The sequence below is a fragment of the Canis lupus genome, chromosome 32, assembly GCF_048164855.1.
Source record: "Canis lupus baileyi chromosome 32, mCanLup2.hap1, whole genome shotgun sequence".
NCBI lineage: Eukaryota > Metazoa > Chordata > Mammalia > Carnivora > Canidae > Canis > Canis lupus.
Genome location: NC_132869.1, coordinates 34,854,893 through 34,876,160, shown reverse-complemented (window position 1 = coordinate 34,876,160; position 21,268 = coordinate 34,854,893). Strand labels below are relative to the sequence as shown.

Sequence of the window (21,268 nt, the reverse complement as noted above, 5' to 3'; positions counted from 1 at the left end):
CAGTGTGAGACTCAATCCCAGGTCGCCGGGATCATGCCCTGAACCAAAGGCAGATGCTCAACCACTGAGCCACCCAGGTGCTCCTGTTCTAAATTATTTTTAAGGTCTATCCTTAAAGGTCTATCCAGGGACAGTGGTCATTTGGAATGAACTCTCCTGATTTCCTGGGTTTCCACAGATGGAAAGAAGCCCCATATATCTGAACAGTGTTGATTCTCAGTTACTCATAGCAACTGTGCTTGCTGTCAAAGGAGCAACAGGGATCCACAGTCCTAATTGTATGGCACCCCTCTCAGAAGGAGTTGCTCCTCTGACACTCTAGCACACTCACAGTTTAACCAAACAGTGGCAGTCCTACCAGCCTGACTGCCAGGTCCTACTACTGGCTTGTTCCTAGCACAAGAGGCTTACTCCAACCCTTCATAGCAATGGGATAGCTGAATTTCCAGGACTAGGCTCTTGATCATATAGAGGCAGGCTGTCTATGTGGCCAAAAGAATACTGATTCCAGGGAGTCCTACTTGTTCCAGGGATTCCAAGCACAAATTATCTGCATTAGGAATAGCAAGACTGTTTGAGGAACCTCCACACAGTTTTCCAGAGTGGCTGCACCAGTTCACATTCCCACCAACAGTGTAAGAGGGTTCCCTTTTCTCTGCATCCTCTCCAACATTTGTGGTTTCCTGCCTTGTTAATTTTCCCCATTCTCACTGGTGTGAGGTGGTATCTCATTGTGGTTTTGATTTGTATTTCCCTGATGGCAAGTGATGCAGAGCATTTTCTCATGTGTGTGTTGGCCATGTCTGTCTTCCTCTGTGAGATTTCTGTTCATGTCTTTTGCCCATTTCATGATTGGATTGTTTGTTTCTTTGCTGTTGAGTTTAATAAGATCTTTATAGATCTTGGAAACTAGCCCTTTATCTGATATGTCATTTGCAAATATCTTCTCCCATTCTGTAGGTTGTCTTTTAGTTTTGTTGACTGTATCCTTTGCTGTGCAAAAGCTTCTTATCTTGATGAAGTCCCAATAGTTCATTTTTGCTTTTGTTTCTTTTGCCTTCGTGGATGTATCTTGCAAGAAGTTACTGTGGCCACTGTGGCCGTAGAAGAAGAAGTTACTGTTCAAAAAGGGTGTTGCCTGTGTTCTCCTCTAGGATTTTGATGGAATCTTGTCTCACATTTAGATCTTTCATCCATTTTGAGTTTATCTTTGTGTATGGTGAAAGAGAGTGGTCTAGTTTCATTCTTCTGGATGTGGATGTCCAATTTTCCCAGCACCATTTATTGAAGAGACTGTCTTTCTTCCAATGGATAGTCTTTCCTCCTTTATCGAATATTAGTTGACCATAAAGTTGAGGGTCCACTTCTGGATTCTCTATTCTGTTCCATTGTTCTATGTGTCTGTTTTTGTGCCAGTACCACACTGTCTTGATGACCACAGCTTTGAGTTAAAAATAGACCTGCTCTATCACCCAGCAATTGCGCTGTTGGGGATTTACCCCAAAGATACAGATGCAATGAAATGCCGGGACACCTGCACCCCGATGTTTATAGCAGCAATGGCCACAATAGCCAAACTGTGGAAGGAGCCTCGGTGTCCATCAAAAGATGAATGGATAAAGAAGATGTGGTTTATGTATACAATGGAATATTACTCAGCCATTAGAAATGACAAATACCCACCATTTGCTTCAACGTGGATGGAACTGGAGGGTATTATGCTGAGTGAAGTAAGTCAATCGGAGAAGGACAAACATTATATGTTCTCATTCATTTGGGGAATATAAATAATAGTGAAAGGGAATAGAAGGAAGGGAGAAGAAATGGGTAGGAAATATCAGAAAGGGAGGCAGAACATAAAGACTCCTAACTCTGGGAAACAAACTAGGGGTGGTGGAAGGGGAGGAGGGCGGGGGGTGGGGGTGACTGGGTGACGGGCACTGAGGGGGGCACTTGACGGGATGAGCACTGGGTGTTATTCTGTATGTTGGCAAATTGAACACCAATAAAAAATAAGTTTATTATTTAAAAAAAAAGGAATAGCAAGACTGTTTGTTAAAATGCAAATTCCAGGACCACCTGCAAGGCAATGAAAGAGGATTGCAAACCAAAGTTTAAGAACTATCATTCTAGAACCCATGGCCTCTCAAATAGGATGCCCACATCTCCATAAGATAATGCCATTGGTTGTATAATATAAGAGCATAAGAACTTCTATTTATACCAACTAAGAAATATGTCAAATAAGAAATTAAGAAATTCTCTGGGCTACTATTTAATATTGAGCTTGTCCCTGGATTTCTCATGGGGTCATGTCACCTGAGGTTCTGGAGGCCTCCTGGGAGTGGAGACTCCAAACCACAAAAGCATGAACAGTGGGGTCTTTACTAGTACATGTTTTTTTTTTTTTTTTTACAGCATTGTCCAAAAAAAAAAAAAAAACAAAAAAAAACCCCACTCAGTGAGTGGGTTTATGGATTCTATCATTTAGTTTTCACTCAATCCTGAGACAATAGACAGTTGTTTTAAAAAGATTCCCGCAAAAAAAAAAAAAAACAAAATAAAAACCACACACACACACACACACACACACACACACACTGAATTTTGAAAATGATGAAAATGGGCAGCAGGGAAAAATAAGAAAATGCCAGAATGGACACCTACTCATATCATGAGCTTTTCTTTAGCCACACTAGGGACCAAAAAATGATGATAAACCCATCAAACTTATGAAGAGTCCACCAAATCTCCACCCCCAACTGCAAACTTGAAAATTATCCAGTAGACTAATTGGACTTCCATTCAATCAGCATCTATGCTGAATCTCCACTAAGTGTAGAGTGTATTTTGGGTTATTGGCCACAGCCAGTGTAAAGCCATCCTGATGAACAAGATAAAGCAGCCAGAATATTATGATTATGATATTATGATTAATATATGATATTATGATATTATATAATATTATGATAACCTTTTTTTAGCAAAAGAAAGCTTTGTGATTTAGCAAAGAAAGATTTTTAAGCTGTTTAATCTGTCTCATTATTTAAATGTTTCTTTGTTGGTATATTTTATAATGTATTCATTCCCTAGAGTAAATATATAATTTATAAATAAATACATATTATGGATCCATGTCCCAATGTTCAGACTAAAGGCCATGTGGGATAAAAGTCCAGGTCCAGCTTGTTCCAACTCAAAATTTTGATAAGCTAGGTCTCCTCCTTTGGCCTCCTGATCAGTGTTGAGATAAGCAACTTGTCTGTTAGTGAGTCATGCCATCAATGAAGAAAAACCACCTTCTTACTTGAGTATTATAAAGACTGTCATGGAACCTCAGAATAAAAATGCAATGAATTGGCCAGTCCTGCTGCCCCCAGGCAGAACCTAAAAGAATTCTGGGCTCTGTAAACAGCTTTGCATAGAAAACTCCCCATGGGCACAGACTCCGAAGGCAAGTCCGTTCATGACAGTCTCTTGGGATACCCCTGCAAGTGCAGAGTCCCATGTGACTAACCCACCCAGGAATATACCAGTCACAGGCAACGGTTCCAGAGGTCCTGGGTCTCCTGTTTTCCATTTCCATCGACTGCCTCTCTTCTTCCCTGAGCCACTCCCTGTGACTCACACTTGGACTCACAGGACCTCAGGCCTGCTTACTTTAAAGGCTCAGTTAGGGGCACCATAGCAGCTCAATGGTTGAATGTCTGCTTTTGGCTCAGGGTGTGATCCTGGTGTCCTGGGATCAAATCCTGCATCAGGGTCCCTGCATGGAGCCTGCTTCTCCCTCTGCCTGTGCCTCTGCCTCTCTCTCTCTCTCTCTGTCATTAAAAATAAATAAATAAATAAATAAATAAATAAATAAATAAATAATCTTAAAAAAAAAAAAAGACCCAGTTTAGACTTCTCTCCAGTTTTCAACCTGGCTCCTATCATGTCATTTTCAAATTCATGCAACGTTAGCACTACACATCCACAGCTCTGATGGAGACAGTCCCCCAGGCATGTGAGGCTCATGCAGACTTGCCAGGCTCCCATCTTCCTGCCAGGAGGGCCAGCAATTATTATTCTATTGAATAGGAGAGAAAGGATCCAAAGACTGCTCTGGGAGCCAGCTCCATGCCCCAATTGATGATGAAGTCTTCCTTTACTCTTCCACATCCTAAGTGGGCAAGGATACTCCTCAGCAAGGGATAAGAATTGTACAAGAAAGACCTCTTCCAGAACCTTTCTGCTTGGTTCTCTGTGGCTGTAATTGCTTCAGAGTTTGCTCTTCTTCAGCCATCCTAATTTTCAAATGGATGGCCCAGACCCTCTATTCTTTGTCAGGATAGAAGAATAAAGAGAAAGCTAGAGATAGGACAAGAGAACTTCATCAGAGTTGGAGATAGACATCTTCTTTCCTGTTTGCTTTCCCCAACCCCCCCATTCTGAGGCTTTCCTACTTGCTACTTTAATGCTCAGTCTTTGGCCACAGCCTACTGCAGATCTGTCCGCTGCGGTCTACAAAGGCTTCACACTTTGCCTATAGGCTTCCCTTGATTTCAAACAGAGTCCATCAGTATAAGTTGGCAAACTGATCTCCAATATTTTCTTCTCCAAGAATCTCTTTTTTATTTTTTTCCTTACAGATTCCTTGTTTTAAAAGATTATGAATACTAACCTGTTTTCAGGTCATTTTTTAAATTCCCAAATGTAAAAATCAAAGACTTAAATGAAAAAACTAGACAACTGAGGGAAGGGTTGCCTCTACAAGGAATGATGGATGCCTGTGGCATTCCTTCATGTGGGGGCAAGGGAGACAGATACCCCCCAAGGCTCTGCTCCCCACTACAGAATGCTGGATCCTGGTTATGTCTATAGATTGCTGTGTTTCCTTGTGCACTATTTCTGAAACTTGACCTTACAATCTGATACTACTTACTTATGCTTGGTATATATTTACATGCAAGTAGGGCCACAGGGCTTTTAAGCTTAGCACAAAACCTTACTTTACATACACTCAAATTCAGGAGGCCTACCTGTAAGAGGGTCCAAAGTAAGGCAGGCAATTTCTTTCTCACTCAAGTCTAATTTTAATAAATCAACTCTTAGGATATATTACATTGTGAATATTTCAAGCAAGTTTTATTTTGTTTTGTTCATCCTGGATACCAAAATTAAAAAAAAAATTGTGCTCTACAATAAAGCACATGTGATGTGCTAAAAACTGTAAAGAAATTTCCATGTAAGCTTCATAGAGTAAAAATGGATTTGCATTAAAATATTCCCTTTAGAGGAGTTGAATTTTGGATACCTTTTACTAAAAAAAAACAAAACAAAACAAAAAAAAAACAAACAAACAAACAAAAAGCAGTAACACCAAAACTAGGACCCTGAAGTAATTGTCATGGTGTCAAGCATTAGAAGACAAGAAGAGTAACCCTGAATAAACTTCATTAAAGTTCAAATTTTGCCATTAACTTCTTATACAAAACTACTGAAATTAGTAGAATGGATATGAACAAAGCCAAGGAGATTTTGACTTTATGGTCACCTGACCTGAGTGGGAAAAGTTATTTTTTTTATCGTATTTGTTTTCAACCCCAAAATGGCTATTTTACTTACCAGCTGGAAGTGTGAGGAGAATACAAATTATCGTCATTAACAGGAGTTGTTAACACATGATGGTTTACAACATTTAAATACTTCTCAATGTGAATCTGTTACAGAAAAGTTAAAGTTTAGGTTATTATAGTGGACTTAAGATACTCAGCTAATTTACTTTATTTCATTAGGGTAATGCTTTGAATTGTGTAATTAAGCCAAAAGACACAACATACTATGTGTTTATTACATGCCTAAGGTATTGTTGGGCATTTCGAGGCTAAATGACTTTCACTATCCCAAAAAGCATAATAAACAATTGAGACGCAAAGCTCGAGTGACCTGTAGCACTTTTCACAAATTAAACTATGCACAACAGTCAGTAAATCGCTTAGCCAGGTAAGCTTACTAGGCAGGACAGACATGGAGTAATGTCTTTCATTTATAGGGATTTCAAGCAAGCATCCAGGGAAAGAATTTGGGCCTTAGGTAACAGATTATTTAAAGTGGCCAACTGCAAGACTCCAGCTGGGTGCAGCCCTCTCACTGTCAGGTAATGTAGGACAATGGTGTGCCAGTTTGATGAGGCAACAGAACACACCATATCTCTCACAGCCTGAGGAGCTGGGCTGTGGAGCTGATAACGTGGGAGAGTGAAAGTCTCAGGCTGGAGCAGGACAATGACAGTTAGAGGTCTCGAAGATGGAGATGGTCCTTATTTGGACTCATGTGATCATATATCCTTGTTCTTCCTTCCTTCCTTCCTTCCTTCCTTCCTTCCTTCCTTCCTTCCTTCCTTCCTTCCTTTCTTTTTTTTAGAGGTTTATTTGAGAGAGAGAGAGATGTAGAAAGTGCAAGAGCGCGAGGAGGAGGGGGGGAGGGATGAGAGAAAGAATATCAAGTAGATGCCCCATTGAGCACAGAGCCTGAGATGGTGACCTGAGCAGAAATCAAGGGTCAGACATTTAGCTGACTGAGCCATCCAGCACCCCCAGATCCTTGTTTTATAAGTGAATATTATCCTGAAGAGTAGATTCTCCTCTTCCCTTCAACCCATCTTAATGATGAAGTTCCCGTGTAATTTATTTCTCTCTTTCAAAATTGGTACATCTCTTTAGCTTTACCTGCAGGATTACAATATCACAAAAATGACTAGTCTCAAGATACGTAAGCTATTTAGGGAAAAACAAGCTCTTATTCTTTAGAATCCCAGCGAATCTGATAGAAACTCTCTGGAGTATTCCTTTGAATCCTTTTTTGTTGGGCATATTTCTGGATGAATGGTTATTTTAAGAATTCTTAATTTTTTAAATCAAACCACATGTTAGGGGTTGCCGCTGCATAATCTTATATTCCCAACAGCTTACATACTTTGGTTGGTTTGCATCTTGTCACATCCCACAATCAGTTAATAATCATGATTTTAATAAAAGGACCAGAATGAGCAAGCTGATGACCAACTTAAGTCCACCTCTGTTACAGAATTACGCAAGGTCTTGTGAGAACCACAGTCCTTTCCTACTAGAGGAATCTTTGTCTCCTTCCAGCACTTTATTTAATATCTAAAGCTCTACTTACTCTTAGCCCCATTTCAGTCCTTTTGATTGCAGTTTCAAGGTTCTGAATGTTTAGAGCCTCTCCTTTTTCCTCAAGAGGGAAATTTGTTAATTTCTCCTTTAACTGATAAAGGTCTTCATGGACCTGGAGGTATAAAAAATATAAAATATTGAGAGAATACATACCGAGTTCACCCGAAAGTTATTTATTTTAAAGATCTGCAGTTTGCTTGAATTGCTAGAGATCATCAGGTAGATTTTATGATGTTCATTGAAAAGGACTGTCTTCACGGTTCTCAGATATTCTTTATTGGAACGTTTCATTATCGTCTTTCAGATTTTAAAAAACTAAGTTTTCATACAATTTTCTATTTTTCCTTAAGCCCCCCTACCCCAACTCCATGAGAAACAAATCCAAGATAAAACTACAACTCAAATCACGTCTGTCCGACTCTTGGTTTTGGCTCAGGTCATAATCTATCTCAGGGTTGTGAGATCAAGCCTTGCGTAGGGCTCAGTGCTCCGTTTCTCTTTCTTCCTCTCTCTCTCCACCCCTCCCTTCTCTCTATCAAAGAAAGAGAGAAAGCAAGCAAGCAAGCAGAGCCTTTCAAAAGGGAATTGTAAATAGATTGACAGGGCCCTTTGGTTTTCCATTCTGGCTGGATCTTCCCCCATGGACTTCTCTGAAGAAGCAGCTCTGTAGGTGTGTGGCCTTGATTCTGTTTTACATAGTCAGAAATGAAAATGATCGGTGAAGAAAAAGCAATGTGATCACTTTGACATTTTCCTTCAATCTGTATTCTCCTTAGAAATGATGAATGCCTCTCCAACGTCAACCACCCTCACAACAAAATGGGTGCTATGAGATTAGACACTACAAGATTCTCTGCGTTCATATCAGAAACCAAATTTCAATAGATAAATACAGATGGCACCAATTATTGTATGGGCTGCTGCCACAAGAAAAACATTTTGTTATGCAAATTTATGAACCCAACACCTGTTTCAGCAATAGTCACACCAATAACAATCTGCAGATTGGGTTGCTACAGGCATTTTGAAACAGTTACCTTTTCTCTGTTAGTATAACTGGACATACACATTGGTCCAGCCTGTGTTATCGATTACTTTGGAATATTCCCATGGAGCCAAGTATTCAAAAGATCTGAATTTGCATCTTTGCACTGATGGGCATCACAGTCTGGTAGACACATCTGGTCATTTGTACTCTGCACAAATTGTCATGGAAAGCCTTCAGGGCTCACAGATTGAAATCAGAACACACCTACTGTTTGCTTGTAGGCACCAAGGATGAAGATGTACTTCTTTCAATTGTTTTTTTTTTTTCTTTCAATTGTTTTTGTTCAAATTACTCCTGCAAGCTGATTTACCATCTATTGTCTAAAGGCATTTGGAAAGTACAAAGAGACCGTTCAAGGGCAAGCCCCACTTCTAGGTGCACATTTCTGGGTTCTTCCTTTGAATGTACTAAATTTCCTCCTTGTAGCTCTAGTATTTGTAGTATTTGTAACTTCACGTACCATTCTGTAACTAATGCTGGTCCCCATAGCTGGGGGGAGTGAAATTGTTCTGGGTTATTATTTTTTTTTTTTGGCTTTTCTTTTTTTTTAATTTATTTTTTATTGGTGTTCAATTTACCAACATACAGAATAACCCCCAGTGCCCGTCACCCATTCACTCCCACCCCCCGCCCTCCTCCCCTTCTACCACCCCTAGTTCGTTTCCCAGAGTTAGCAGTCTTTACGTTCTGTCTCCCTTTGGTTATTTATCATGGAACCAACGGGTTGTTTTCTTTATCTGCCAGCTGTGGACAACTACACTTCTTCCCAGAGTCATGAGATAATATGCAACAGGTTTAGTAGATAGTAACGGACCAGTAAAAGGCAAATGGACATCATTCCTTGCTCTATCACTGGTCACAAGTTGTCCATGCACACCATCAAGTTTCCTCTGGTTTCTTTAACAAGAAAAAAAAAAGAATTATTCTATTTTATAGAGTTGTTGAGTAAAAATAAGGCAATGTGTGAGAAAAGGGATGAATGTAGGCTTTGGAACCAGGCAGATATGAACTAGAATCCTATTTCTTCCTTTACCGAGCTTGACAAATTCGTTTTTTGGTGCTTCCATCAAATGGGGGTAAAAAGCTACCTGTTGGAATAGTGGCAAGAAAAAAATTTCAAGTATGGAAAGTGTTTTGTACAAGGCCAGCTAGCCCCATAGGAGGGCACTGAACAAATGTTAATTCTCCTCTCCTGAATTGTAAAGCCCAGTGAAACTTCTTGCACAAAACTGGCACTTAGTAAATGTTCATTGATTTGAATTGCTCTCTTAATCTTCCTCAAGAGCTTCTTATTTTCTTGCCAGATATTTTCTTCTCCCCTCTCAATAACCATATATCTGTTTGTATAGTAATTGCAATAGAGACAAGTACTGTAGGAAATGTGTCACCAGACTTGGGTAGGAAAAAAGATTAAGTTCTAAATCTCTGTCCTTTCTTCAAATAGATCCAATTTACCTTATTGAAATTTTACATATCCCCCATCATCTCTATGATCATCAGATGCATTGCTTTCCATATATTTCCTACTTGGAGGAAGATTATTATTTTGACAGTTTGGGAACAGAGCTGCTTAATAAGAAGCCCCTGAAAGGTTTAATGCAGTGAAGGTTTGCTCTATAATTAATTAATTAATTAATTAATCTCTAGAATTTAGAAGTCTAGCTATGCAACTGGATTCTGTGTTGTCAAAAGCAGTTACATCAATTGCATTTTATTCATCTCTGCTAAAGATAGCGTTTGGCTGCCTCATTCTCGTCACACTTACCCACTTGCCCCTTCATTTTACATTGTATGCTCCTGGCAAACCAGATGGAGGAGTTGATAAGAAAGCGATGATATCAAGCTGTCAATTAGTTCCAATATTTCCAAGGTTGGTGTTAGCATAAAATGGTTGGATTTTTGAAATAATGATTTCCAAAATGAATTACAAAGCTAATTTTGACTGCAAGATTACAGTATCCTTGTGGCACAAACATTGGTTTCAGAGTTTGGTCAAGCAAGCATTTTCAAAGATGTATTAAGAAGATACCACATACTCATTAATAAAGTGGAAAAACAAAGCTTGTAAGAGTTATTTATAAAAGAAAGCACCAAGGAAACCTCTCGGACTCATGACCCACTTCTTCCAGACTGTTTCACAGATACACCATAACCTGTTTCAGGATCAACACAGACAGGATCTCTTCCCTTGGGCAAATTACTTTAGCTGTTTGTACCTTAGTTTCTTCTTCTGTAAACTGGGGCTACATATGATACCTACCTGAGTTGCTGCACACGGTCAAAAAAATTGGCTACTTTTCAATTATAACAATGATTATCATCACTATAGTTATAACATCACTGTTCTGATCAGATGAGGAAAGATCCAACTGAAACCATAAAAGTTCTGAATGGTAGACTTAAGAGTGAAAGAAGTATTTAACAAAAGTTCGCCTAGTAGAATTCTGCGTGGAGATAGTAGTCATATGCCCTGAATCAAAAATGAGGACATGGGCTTTGGTACATGATCGGACAGTGGAACAGAATATTCACAATCAGAACTGTTCTGTGAAATTCAGACATACAAATGTACACAGGTTTTCAAATAAATCACACTAAAAGTTTATAATTAGAACACTTATTTGTATTTAAAGATTTCTCGGGTATTTTAGATATTTTATCAAAATATTGTATTATTAATTTGTATATCAGCAATTGTGTTTTCTAAATAATGGTACTTGTTAGTTCAGCTCCCTTCACTTTTGAATAGGATGTATATTATTAGAGACTGAATTAATGAGAAGATCATTATCCAGTTGTCCAAGATCAATGGCCCCAATCCTGTGCTAGGTAAAATGGGATATCCAAAAAATCCACTGTCACAGGGAAACAAGGCATACCTTATTTGCCCTATAGCATCACCCATAAAGTTTTAGTTAAGAGTGGAGTAGTCCTGGTTAAAAAGACAGGCTAAAATTAATTTTTTCCTTTTCTTTCAGTAAAAAACAGGCTAATCTTAAAAAAACACACAGAAATGAACAGAAAACTACACATTAGTAAGAGATCAGATCTAATAATAACTCGTATCAATTGAACGTTTCACATTATATGTTACCCCTTAATTTAATCCTTACAAAACTCCTAAGAGGGAGCTTATAGTGTCATCTTTATTTCATACTTGAGGGAATTTGAGTTTTAAAGTGGTTAAGTACCCTGTGCTAGGCAAGATAGCTGGTTAATTGGCGGAACTATTCAAATCCAGGGAGTCTGAATCAAGAACCTTCATGCCTAACCATTAGCCAGTACGTGCATAATATCTACAAATATACAAATACGTATTTATAGATATACAAAGCTAATGGTTGCTGAAAATTCAGTGGAAAAGGCAGGACTGAAATATCTAGAGAAGCAAAAAGGGGCAGGGGAAGACTTCCTTTTTTACCAGGTTAGCAGACTGAAAGGGTTTAAGAAGATTGTGTTTTGGTCAGTTTCTTTTCCATAGTGTGAAATAATAGCCCTTATCGGATAGCTTTGTTGTAGGGGGTTAAATGAGTTAAAATGTGTACAGCACTTAGAACTGTGCACAATATCCAGCAAATACTATATTAGCTTTGATTATTGAGATTTTTCTTTGAAATCACATTTCAGTTTCTATTTTATAATACTATTTAAGGTAGAAGGTCTCAGAATTGAGCACGTATCAGAGCTATCTGCAAGGATTATAAGAACAGATAGCTGGGCGCTACCCCCAGAACTTCTGATTTAGTAGGTCTGGAATGAGGTCTGAGAATTTGCATTTCTCACAAGTTCTCAGCTGGTGCTGAAAATACTGGTCCTGAGGTCACTCTTTGAGAATCACCAGTCTAAGGAGTTGTTTAATGTATCTGATTGAAACATAAACCTGATATACCCACTTAGGGTGAAGCAAGTAGATATTTGAAGTACCTCTACTTTTCTGGCAACTTTGTATGTATACATATATGTGTTATATATAATACATGTAGATTTATAACATATTAATACATTATTATATAATTCCAATTCATATATATCATACTTATATATAAACTGATAGAAACATTTGATTGCCCATGCTGATAAAAGGAAGACAACTTTATGATAAAAAGAAATCATGTAGTTTTGGGGAAATTGGGTCAATTTAGAGTCAGAGGTGGATCTAATTCAAGCTACAGAGGAGAAAACTTAGGCCCAGAGAGGTGACATGATTAGCCTAAAGTTATTCATCTGGGAGAATGTCATTGCCAAACTCAGACCTCAGTATTCTGACTCCCCAAATAGTGCTTTCCACTAGGTGTACTGCTTTTTGGTAGCCTGTTTGAAGGACATACATCAGCCCCCGACAGAAATGGAATCCAAGCTACGTGTCCGAGGGTAGTGCTGTATACTCATAAATACTCTGGAGCCTTCCTCATTTCTTTGTTATATATATTCTACATATTCCAGGGAGAAGGTTATACTGTGTCTAGAGATCAGCCTCAGTAATCAGGTTAGGCTCTCCACTTAGTGTGTCCAGAATAAACCTTTTTTACACATGGGGGTGTTGATCAGCATGGACATGCCTGTTCTTAGCTCTTCTGTTCCATTTTATGATTTAATGATTACAGACATTGATACTGTAATGTTGTATCCGAGGCTGATCAAACAGATACCTCTGAATCCTACTCTGAAGTGAAAAGGCTTCTGGCTTTTCAGTCAATCTGCTATTTTACACTATTCCAAACCTCAAGGGGAGCAGCCTTGGGGAAGAGAATTATCTCAAGGGAAAGCGTGAAATTAGGTGTGAGAATTCTCCCCAGATTCTGGTCTCTCTTTAAGAGATGTTCCAGGTCTGGAGAAATAAGAAAACTAAGGAGTAACTTAATTGTTCTTGTAGTCAATGTGAAGTATACTGTGGGGGAAAACTGGCTGTTTCTGGGTAGGAGTCTCCATTAGTGTTCCAATTATTTGGAGCCTGTAAAAATCGGCCCTGAATTTAGAGGGGATCTAAGTAGTAAAGAATCAACCTTGCCTAGCAAGAGTTCTTTGCTTTGCCCTTGGATATTGGGAGGTGATCTGTAGGCCCCTTGAGTGTCCTGCCTGATAAGTGTCTTTGCTTGGGGGCTTTGGTCACCACACAGTTCTAACAATGAGATTTATGATGGGGGCCTTGAGCCACATTGTATCTGTTCCAACCTCTAGAGGAACTAGAGACTAAAGGCATTAATGTGACCTCTGGGAAGGATTGGTGATGAAAGGTCAGAACATGGGCAGTGTGTGATGGAGTCCCAGTAAAAGCTCTGGACATCAAGTCTTAGGCAAACTTTGCTAGTTGGCACAACTCTGTGTACATCGTTATACATCATGGCTGGGAGGAGGTAAAGCCACCCATGACTCCATGGGGAGAGGATGACAGGAAGCTGCATTTGGATCCTTCCTCTTGGGTGCTGCCCATACATGTCTTTCCTTGGCTGACTTTTTTTTTTTTAAGATTATTTATTCATGAGACACACACACACACACACACACTCAGAGAAACAGAGACACAGGCAGAGGGAGAAGCAGGCTCCATGCAGGGAGCCGGACATGGGACTTGATCCCAGGATTCCAGGATTCCAGGATCACGCCCTGGGCTGAAGCCGGTGCTAAACCGCTGAACCATCCAGGGATCATCCAGGGATCAGTCATCCAGGGCTGACTTTAATTTGTATCCTTTTGATGTTGGTAACATTCTAATTGTAAGCACAGCACTTTCCTGAATTCTGTGTTACTCTAGCAAATTAGCCAGTGTGAAGGTGGTCGGGCTCCCAATTTTGTAGCTAGCTAGCTTGAAGTGAGTTTGGTTCCGGGACTCCTGGACTAGGCTGGTGTAGAAATGAGGGCAGTTTTGTGGGGACTGGTCCCTCAGAATTTGAAGTTTGCTAAATTCATCTAGGGTGCTAGTGACAGAGGATAATAAAAGGTGAGGTAAGATTTGGGTATTGCACATAATGGGGAACTCTATGAAACTGGTGAATTTAGGGGTTTGTATTTTAGAAAAGGTGCATATAAAAGAATTCTCTCCTAGATGGGAGGTAAGAGACCAATATTCTGGCAGGAAAATCCACTGCAGATCTGAGTGAGCGTTGGAATAGAGTGAATTTAGGCAAATTATTTCAAACCTTAGACAACTGGAGCTAAATAGACGTTAAAAGTGATGATCTATGCAGAAATGTTTTAAAGTTATCATATGTAAATGTGAAAGAACAACATTTGTGTGGGAAGCATCTGAGTATAACTGTCACAAACTGAGTTATACTGGAGAAGATAAGACTTCTTTTTTTGATATTCTCCCCCACCCCCGCCTCAGTTTGGAAAAAGTCATTTCCCTGAGTTTTTTGGGTCACACGTCTATATTCAAAACTGCAACTGGACAGGCAATTCAAGTGATCGTTAATGTATTTTCCTGTGTGTGCTCCCAAGCAAGGGACTTTTATTTAATTCATTAATTTATGTGAGATATAATCACCATACAACGTTGTATTTCAGGTACACAACACAATTATTCGATTTGTATACACTGCAAAATGACCGCGGTAAGTTTAATTAACATCCCTGACCATACATAGTTACCATTTTTTTTTTCTTATGATGAGAACTTTGAGGATGTATTCTCTTAGCAGCTTTCAAGTGTAGCAGTAGAGCATTACCAACTATACCAGGCTGCGCATTATTACATCCCCAAGACTGACTTCTTGGCCAGGTACTTTCAGATCCAAAAAATTAAGGTGCTTACATGGTTGACATATTTCAACTCCTCCCCAGATTTCTTATTATCTCCCCTTAAGTGTCTGACTTGCATTTCCCCCATGTCACGGGTCCTAATTTTTCGGAAGATAACATTGTTAAATGGTGCCTTGGGTGTAAGATGGATTTTGGGAAGTAGAAGTTCTGGGTGAATTTTAGCAGACGCAGAGCGGTGGGGCTTCTGGAGCGCAGCCTCCAGGGGAGGGCTAGGCTGGTGGCCGAGGTCTTGCGGGGGGCATCTTTGGGATTTCTGGAGGGGCAGTGCCCTCTGCACGCTGCAGGCGGGGGGCGGGGTGGCGCGGGAGCATGGGCTCTGCGGGGCCTCGCTCGGAAGGGTCTGAGCTGGGCGGGGCGGGGCAGGGCCCGTCGCCCACCTGGATTAGGATGGTTCCGATGGGGTCGCAGCTGTCAGCGTCCTGCGCCATGGTAACGGGAGGGCGGCCTCCCGGAGGAGGAGCGGTTTCCAGGCGCCCGAGCCGGCGCGGCGGCGGCGTCGGCGGCGGCGCGCGCTCGTCCCCATGGCAACCCCACGCGCAGCGCGGCCCGTCCCACGCCGGCAGCGGAAGAGGGGGTGTGGGAGGAGTCAGGGCCGCCGCCGCCTCCCGCGCACGCGCCCCCCCCCAGGCGCGTCTCCCCCGCGCGCCGGCCGCAGTGGTGCAGCCCGAGGCGGAAGCGGCTCCGGGGCGGAAGCGGCTCGCGAGAGCAGCGATGGCTGCGGGCGTCCCCTGTGCGCTCGTCGCCAGCTGCTCCTCCAGCTTCTCCGGAGACCGGCTGGTCCAGCGTGAGTAGCGGGGCTCCCGGGGCCGACGTCCAGGGTGCCCGAGTCTCGGCGGGCGGTGGCCTCAGAACCGCGGCGTCCCTCTCGGCTTCCGTGGCCGCCGCGGGGGGGCGGGGCCGGGGGCTCGTCGGGTGCAGCCGGGACCCCGCTGCCCTGCCCCTTGCTGCCCGCCCGGCGCGCTGCGGGGGTCCTTCCAGTCCTTCCAGCCTTCTCTGCCGACTGCGGCCCCGCTCGCCCGCCCGCCCGCCCGCGGGGAGCCGGAAGGCGCTGTGCGCGGCCGCGAGGTGCAGAAGTTGGGGTGCTTGATGCTGCAGAGGGGCTTCCTCCTGGCTCCCCCTTGATGTATAGGGGTTAGCTGATGTCCCCATCCGCCCCACGTGTTCACTGCCTTGCCTCCCTCCCGAGTCCTAGTAGGAGTCCTGCCTAGCAGGCTCTCGGGGCGGCTTTGGCTTTGGGCTGCTCCTGGGCCTGCACCCTCGACCCTCGACCCTCGGGGTGGGGGTGGGGGGCTGTCACACTAAATAACGCTTAGGAGAAGCCGTAGGCGGGACGGCCTGGCACCGGGAACTAGGAACTAGGATTCTCTGCAGTTGGTTGCTTGTAACCCCAAGACACCTGGTTTTAAATGCATGGCTTTCGGTAAGATTTTATTTATTTATTCATGAGAGACACAGAGAGAAGAGAGGCAGAGACCCAGGCAGAGGGAGAAGCAGGCTCCATGCAGGGAGCCCAATGCGGGACTCGAATCCAGGACCCCGGGATGACGCCCTGAGCCAAAGGCAGATGCTCAACCGCTGAGCAACCTGGCGCCCCCGGTGACATTTTGGAAGCCCTTTTTAAACTGTAAAGCATCACACAAACATAAATATATATTTTTTTCTATACCTGTCAAATGTCAGAATGAGGCAGGATGTCCTTCCAACACAAATATTCTGTAACTTAGTTGTCCATTCTTTTCTACAGTGTTTATGTTGAAAAGAACTGTGGTTACATTTCATATATGTCTTGATGTTTTATATATAATTTTATATATGATTTATAATTTTTTTTCTTTTTTTTTTTAACTTTTATTTATTTACTTATGATAGTCACAGAGAGAGAGAGAGAGAGGCACAGAGACACAGGCAGAGGGAGAAGCAGGCTCCATGCATCGGGAGCCTGATATGGGATTCGATCCCGGGTCTCCAGGATCGCGCCCTGGGCCAAAGGCAGGCGCCAAACCGCTGCGCCACCCAGGGATCCCATGATTTATAATTTTATATGTGACTTTTACGTTTTATACATAGTGTATGTTTTTATATTTTGTATGTAAAATTTTAAAAAAAGGTTTTTTAAAAAAGATTTTTTATTTACTTATTCATGAAAGACACAGCGAGAGAGAGAGAGAGAGAGAGAGAGAGAGAGAGAGAGAGGGGCAGATACACAGGCAGAGGGAGAAGCAGGCTCCATACAGGGAGCCGGACATGGGACTCCATCCCAGGTCTCCGGGATCAGGCCCTGGGCCGAAGGCAGGGCCAAACCGCTGAGCCACCTGGGCCACCACAAAATTTTAAAATATTTAAAAATATATAGATATATGTAAAATATGATTAACATTTTAAAAATATAAGAAGCATTTATATAATTTGTATTTACATTTTACATATATTTTGTATATAATTTTTTTGAACGAGAGAGAGAGTACATGTGGGAGGGGCAGCAGGAGAGAGAGAATTCTAAGCAAGCTCCATGCTCAGCGTAGAGCCTTAGGGTGGAGGGGCTTGATCTCACAACCCTGAGATCATGACCTGAGCTGAAATCCAGAGTCCAGTGCTTAACCCACTGAGCCACCCAGGCTCCCCTGTATATAATTTTTGTCCTGATTTTTTTCATTTAACATTACATAATTTATGACATAATATAAATTACTTTCCATCATGTATTGCCTCTAGTGAACATAAGATTTGCTCGGAATTTTTAAAATACTTGGTGTACTTAACTTTATAAAATAATTACATGCATTTGGGTTTCCATTACTGATATATAAAAGTCCTTTTAAAGCCAATCTCGGAAATATTTGTTAAGTATTCTGATGGCTGTGGTTCTCTCTCTGAGCGCTCTAAGGATCAGAATTGGCAGACGTGGTCACTTCCTTGAAGGAGCTGATGACCAATAGTTGGCAAATAGTAACACTGTACTTCTTTAAAGTACATTAGCATCCTTGGAGGTAAAATTAATTGTGTAAAATAATCCACTTTGTTTCTATATATAAAATCCCTCTTAGATACATCAAAAGCCAACTTTTGTGTTGATTAAAATTAGATGGCCTTTCCTTTGTGATTCCATTAATGCTATGTAGGGAGAAAATAAGAGCAGCTAGTGAGGACATTACTTGTAAGAAGAAGCAAACTATAAAAGAGAGCTTTATCATTTCTTCCCAGGTTATTGATAGGGAAATGATGGGTAGCACTAGACCATGCTATTTGCTGAGCATTCATTCTGTTTTATAATTAAAAGTTGCATTAAATTAATCATAAATTGAGTCTAATTTTGATCTAAGAGATGAGGATGACCATAAGGAGTGATGTTTGTCAAGTGTTCAGTGGTATCAGGCCACAGTGTGATTTTAGATTGAATCTGATCTTTTTTGGGAAGGTTTGGTTTCATTTCATCCATTAGGAAGAGGAACTTTAGGGTTTCTCCAGGTTCTCTTTCTTTCAACATCTGATCTATTTTACTGCTTTTACCCAATAGGAAATATTTCATAATCAAATAACCCAGTTTGTTATAAATACACATGAAATAAAAGTCCATAGGCCTCGGCTATGGATAAAGTGCATACATGGATTTTGTGAAAAACCTTTTTTCATTTTGTCACTCCGAGGCCTTATTTTGGAATTCTGGGTAGGTGTCTGACATCTGATAAAAGGACATTACAGACTTACATTGTAGACTTTTAAAGGGAAATGAAGGCTCAGGATTCTGAAGGGTCTTCAGCAAGGTTATATGTGTGTGGGAGCAAGTGTCTGTACTCCAGGGCCAGACCTCTTTTCACCTTATATATATTCACAGGAAGATTTTACTTTCATTATGGAAAAGTGTGTTCTGATACTAAGCACAGAGCTGGTCTCTGTGCCAGTTATTATAGCTAAAATGGCAGCTAAGGTACTATTCTTGCTCTTAAGAGGAGGGATATAGTTAAAGTGTGTGCTCCACTGGTGAAAATATTAAAATATAAATACCTAAGTTTTAACATTTTACTCTCCTTTCGTAGAAGAAATTTTATTTTTTAACTCCAGTATAGTTAACAGAGTATTTATATTAGATTCAGGTGTACAGTTTAGTGATTCAACAGTTCTGTACATTACTCAGTGCTCATGAAGATAAGTGTACTCTTGGGGCACCTGGGTGGCTCAGTCTGTTAAGTATCTGACTCTTGATTTCGGCTCTGGTCCATGATCTCTGGGTCATGAGATTGAGCCCTGCCTCAGGCTCAGTGTGGAGTCTACTTGAGGATTCTTTTCTCCCTCTATCCCTCCCCTGCTCCTGCGTGAATACTCTCTCTAAATAAATAAATAAAACCTTAAAAAAACAAGTGTACTCTTAATTCCCTTCACCTATGTGTCCCTTACATACTTCCCCTCTGGTAACCATCTGTTTGTTCTCTATAATTAAGAGTCTATTTTATGATTTGTCTTTTTTTCTTTATTTTTCGTTTCTTCAATTGAATGAAATGGTATTGGTCTTTCTTTGGCTTATTTCACTTAACATTATACCCTTTAGATCCATCCATATTGTCATAAATGGCAATATTTCATTTTTTATGGATGAATAATATTCCATTGTACATATATTCACAACATCTTCTTGATCCATTCATCTATCACTGGACACTTGGGCTGCTTCCATAGTTTGGCTGTAGTAGATAATGCTGCAGTAAACATAGGGGTGCATGTATCTTTTTAAATTAGTGTTTTCATTTTCTTTCTTTTCATATCCAGTAGTGGAATTACTGGATCTTATGGTAATTCTGTTTTTCATTTTTTGAGGAATCTCACTACTTTTTTCCTACTCTAAGAAGGAGCTCTCTCAATAGAAAAGCCCCTGGATACTTGTTTGGTATTGAAGTGTGTAATACCAACTCAGCAACTGTAAGCTATTCAGGTTCTACATCTGAACTTTTGGAGCAAAATTCTTTCTTTTAGTGCAATGTGAGAATTTGGTGATCTTACAATCATAGCAGTCATTTTTATGTATATCAGTACTCTTCTCAAAAGTGTTCTCACATTTTTTAATTTGGTTCTTGTTTCCCTGTGAAGTCATGAAGTCAGGTTATCTCCATTTTGTAAATGAAGAAATTGTGGCTTGGAAATACCAGGTGACTTGCCCAAAGTGCTCAAGTGCTGAATGTTGGAGCATATGTTCACATTCAGAATTTGTATATATGGAATATATGAATGAAATGTATTGGAATTCCTTAGCAATCAGAATTATTTAAATTTAAGATGGTGGTGTTGGTGTAAGAAGTGATAGAGAAGATTGACCCCTAAAAGAGGTTTTTAAAATACGTTTGCATTTCCATTTAGGAGGATTGAAATCTTGGAAGAAAAAAATATCTTTGTCCAGAGGACCTGTATTTAAAAAGAGCATTACGTATACCCGATAGTTTTTTTTTTTTTTAATTTTTTAAAGATTTTATTGAGAGGGAGAGGTGCAATGGGAGCAGGAGTGGGAGTGCATGAGGCTGAGGGAGAAGCAGACTCCCTGCTGAGCAGGGAGCCAGAAGCAGGGCTCCACCCAGAACCCTGGGATCATGATCTGAGCTGAAGGCAGTGGCTTAATGGACTGAGCCACCCAGGCACCCCTGCCCAGCCGTTTTTTAAGTGTCTGAGTTTTTATTTTCTCAATTGAGTAAACTCAAAATAGAGGCATATTAATAATATATTAGCCACTCCTATGTCGGATTAACATAAAAATAGAAAGTTGTTTGAGATCATCTCTTCAGGTGTAAGATCAACCCTTCTAGGTGTAAAATTCTATATTACCATGTTACTTATTTTTATGTCAGATTATATGGTGCTTCCTAGCTCCGGCATTCTTAATTTTTGTGAGTGCATTTTTTTGGAAAACTGCCCCATTTTTTTCTAGTATAATATCACAGTTTATTGATATTAATGTAATCCACCAATCTTAGTCAGATTTCCCCAGTTTGACTTTTACGCATGTGTGTGTGCATATGTATTCTACACAACTTTATCACGTGTGGTTTGTGTATCTACCATCACAGTCAAGATACTGAATAGTTTCACCACCACAGGGATCCCTTGCATTGCTCTTTTGGGTTATGCCCCCAGTTTTCATCACCCCAGGCAACCACTAATCAGTCCTTCATTTCTAAAATGTCTTTTCAAAAATGTTATATGATTGGAAACATAGATTACTTTTGGGAATTTTTTTTTTCTGCTCAGCATAATTCTCTAGAGATTGATCTATATTGTGTGTGTCAATTCATGGTTTTTGACTGCC

The 21,268-nt window shown here is 40.7% G+C and overlaps 2 protein-coding genes across 23 annotated transcripts in view; one reads left to right on the top strand and one right to left on the bottom strand.

Annotated features, from left to right (window-relative positions):
• Positions 1 to 15,501, bottom strand: part of IQCH (IQ motif containing H) — a 214,043-nt gene extending 198,542 nt beyond the window's left edge. For 13 of the 21 annotated variants that reach the window (XM_072809304.1, XM_072809305.1, XM_072809308.1 and 10 more), the window contains exons 1-3: positions 15,360 to 15,501; positions 7,165 to 7,287; positions 5,608 to 5,702 (exon numbers count right to left, since the gene is read on the bottom strand). In XM_072809304.1, the coding sequence (XP_072665405.1) occupies positions 5,608 to 5,702; positions 7,165 to 7,287; positions 15,360 to 15,410 (269 nt within the window). In that variant the 5' untranslated portion in view covers positions 15,411 to 15,501. The remainder of the gene's footprint in view (positions 1 to 5,607; positions 5,703 to 7,164; positions 7,288 to 15,359) is intronic. The other 8 variants (XM_072809321.1, XM_072809318.1, XM_072809317.1 and 5 more) reach the window with 1 other exon arrangement.
• A 105-nt stretch (positions 15,502 to 15,606) lies between these two features.
• Positions 15,607 to 21,268, top strand: part of AAGAB (alpha and gamma adaptin binding protein) — a 52,778-nt gene continuing 47,116 nt past the window's right edge. For both annotated transcript variants that reach the window (XM_072809338.1, XM_072809337.1), the window contains exon 1: positions 15,607 to 15,766. In XM_072809338.1, the coding sequence (XP_072665439.1) occupies positions 15,694 to 15,766 (73 nt within the window). In that variant the 5' untranslated portion in view covers positions 15,607 to 15,693. The remainder of the gene's footprint in view (positions 15,767 to 21,268) is intronic.